The following is a 2,348-nucleotide window of genomic DNA, read 5'->3' as shown; positions in this document are numbered from 1 at the left end:
GAGGAAGTATGGGGTAGCATGTTGGGATCAAGATCCTCTACCGTCGAAGTCACGTGACTTTTATCACTGACACGTGGATCCGACGATGTCTGGACCCACATGTTAATGATAAAAACACCGTGTATTTAAAGATATAGGATCTCAATCTAGCATGTCGTGTACTAATCATGTTCACTTGACTCGATCGATCGCTCCGATCGACTACAGCCCGCCGCGCCGCGCGCACGCATAAAACCCCCACCACCTGAACCTCCACCTCCACTCCACCTCCACTTCCACACTCGAGTAGCGAGCGAGAGGTCGTCGTCGTCGTCGTCTCGTCGCCGCCATGGAGATGGTGCTGGACTGGCGCTCGGTGGGCTCGCTCCTCGCCACCATCATGGTGTTCCGGACCGCCATGCGCGACTTCCTCCCGCCCGAGGCCGAGATCTTCCTCCGCCGCCTCCTCACCCGCCTCGCCGCCGCCTTCCGTCCCCACGTCGGCACCATCCTCATCGACGAGGCCGACGGCGCCAGCGGCGGCGCCAACGACCTCTACGACGCCTCCCAGCTCTACCTCGGCGCCCGCTGCCTCGCCACCGCCCCCACCGTCCGCCTCCACAAGCCCCGCCAAGCTCCCCGCCCCGTCGCCTCCCTCCCCGACGCCCACACCACCCACGACGTCTTCCGCGGCGTCCTCGTCAAGTGGACCGCTCGCCCCGTCGAGCGCGGCGCCTCCGCCGGCGGCGGCGGCGGCGGAGTGTTCAACCCTTACAACCCTTATGGCCGAGGTGGCGGCGGCGGCGAGCCGCGCAGACTCGAGCTGCAGTTCCCGCGCCAGCATCGGGAGCTCATCCACGGCCACTACATCCAGCACGTCATCGACGAGGCCACCAAGATGCGGCTCAGGTCGAGGGAGCGGCGGCTCTACACCAACCGCGCCGCCGCCCCCGGCGACGACCACCACCGCCTCTGGACGTCGCACGCCTTCTCCCACCCTTCCACGTTCGACACGCTCGCCGTCGACCCGGCGCTGCGCGACGACATCCGCGCCGACCTGCTGCGCTTCGCGGCGCGGCGCGAGCACTACGCGCGCGTCGGCCGCGCGTGGAAGCGCGGGTACCTGCTCCACGGCCCGCCCGGCACCGGCAAGACCAGCCTCGTCGCCGCCATCGCCAACCTCCTCGAGTTCGACGTCTACGACCTGGAGCTCACCACCGTGCCCACCAACTCCCACCTCCGCCGCCTGCTCGTCTCCACCACGCCCAAGTCGGTCATCGTCGTCGAGGACATCGACTGCTCCCTCGACCTCTCCGACCGCAAGAACAAGGCGAGAGACGACGAGAACGCGGCGCAGCTCTCGATCATCTCCCCGGCCGCCGCGGCGGCCATGGCGGCGATGGGGCGGGAATCCATCAGCCTCTCCGGCGTGCTCAACTTCGTCGACGGCCTCTGGTCATCCTGCGTCGGCGAGCGCCTCATGGTGTTCACCACCAACCACCCGGAGCGGCTCGACCCGGCGCTGCTCCGCCCCGGCCGCATGGACCGCAAGATCGAGCTCGGCTACTGCTCGCCGCCCGCGCTCCGCGTGCTCGCCAAGAACTACCTCGGCGTCGGCGACGAAGGATGCGAGGACGCCGCCGACGATCCGGACACGGTGAGCGGCCTCATGGCCGACGCCGAGGGCCTCCTCGCCGCCGGGGTGCTCATCACGCCCGCCGACATCGCCGAGGTGTTCATGGGCTGCGACGGCGCGGGCGCCACCGCCGCGCTGAGGAAGCTCGCCGACGAGCTGCGGCGGAGGAGGGACGCGCCGGCGGTGCCTGTCACAGCGGAGGCGGCCATGACGACAGAGTAAAAAGCAGACGAGCCGCCATTGCAGATTGCTTGAACTTGAACAGCATCATGATCAATATATAATTAATAATTTTCATGGTGATTTGGTTTTGAGTTAGGTATTAATTAGGTCGGTTGTGATCGTGTCATGGTTGCGCCATGGATGGAGGATTTGAGGATTTGCTGCATTTTGCAATGGTGTGTGGCTTTCTGAATTTTTCAGCAATTTTCTTTGCGTTTTATGAGAAGTTGCACCATGTCATCTCCTCTGCTTTTGTTTTGATCTCCGGATATACGTCGACGTGGACGTTTGATGGCAACGAATATTGGCCGTCCGTAGTGGCTGGCTGCTGTTGATAACGCAAATTCACAGTAGTCATTAGCACAAGGTTAAATTTCTGCAATTACTTGCGCGCATCTCAATTTGATTTTATATGTGGCTATTCATTTATATTTGATTGTTTTTCATATTAAAAGTTCAAAAGGTATTTTTGTAAAACTACAATATAATTAGGTAGAGTTTTTAATTCTAC

General features: G+C 61.7%; 1 protein-coding gene across 1 annotated transcript; it reads left to right on the top strand.

The window, feature by feature from the left end:
• The first annotated feature begins 249 nt into the window (after positions 1-249).
• LOC127775741 (AAA-ATPase At3g28580-like) lies at positions 250-2,063 on the top strand. Its single transcript, XM_052302030.1, has one exon. The coding sequence runs from the start codon at positions 329-331 to the stop codon at positions 1,835-1,837; it is 1,509 nt and encodes a 502-aa protein (XP_052157990.1). The 5' UTR covers positions 250-328; the 3' UTR covers positions 1,838-2,063.
• Positions 2,064-2,348: the final 285 nt, after the last annotated feature.

This window comes from Oryza glaberrima, chromosome 6 (assembly GCF_000147395.1).
Source record: "Oryza glaberrima chromosome 6, OglaRS2, whole genome shotgun sequence".
Lineage (NCBI taxonomy): Eukaryota > Viridiplantae > Streptophyta > Magnoliopsida > Poales > Poaceae > Oryza > Oryza glaberrima.
This window is presented reverse-complemented; position numbering and strand designations above follow the sequence as displayed.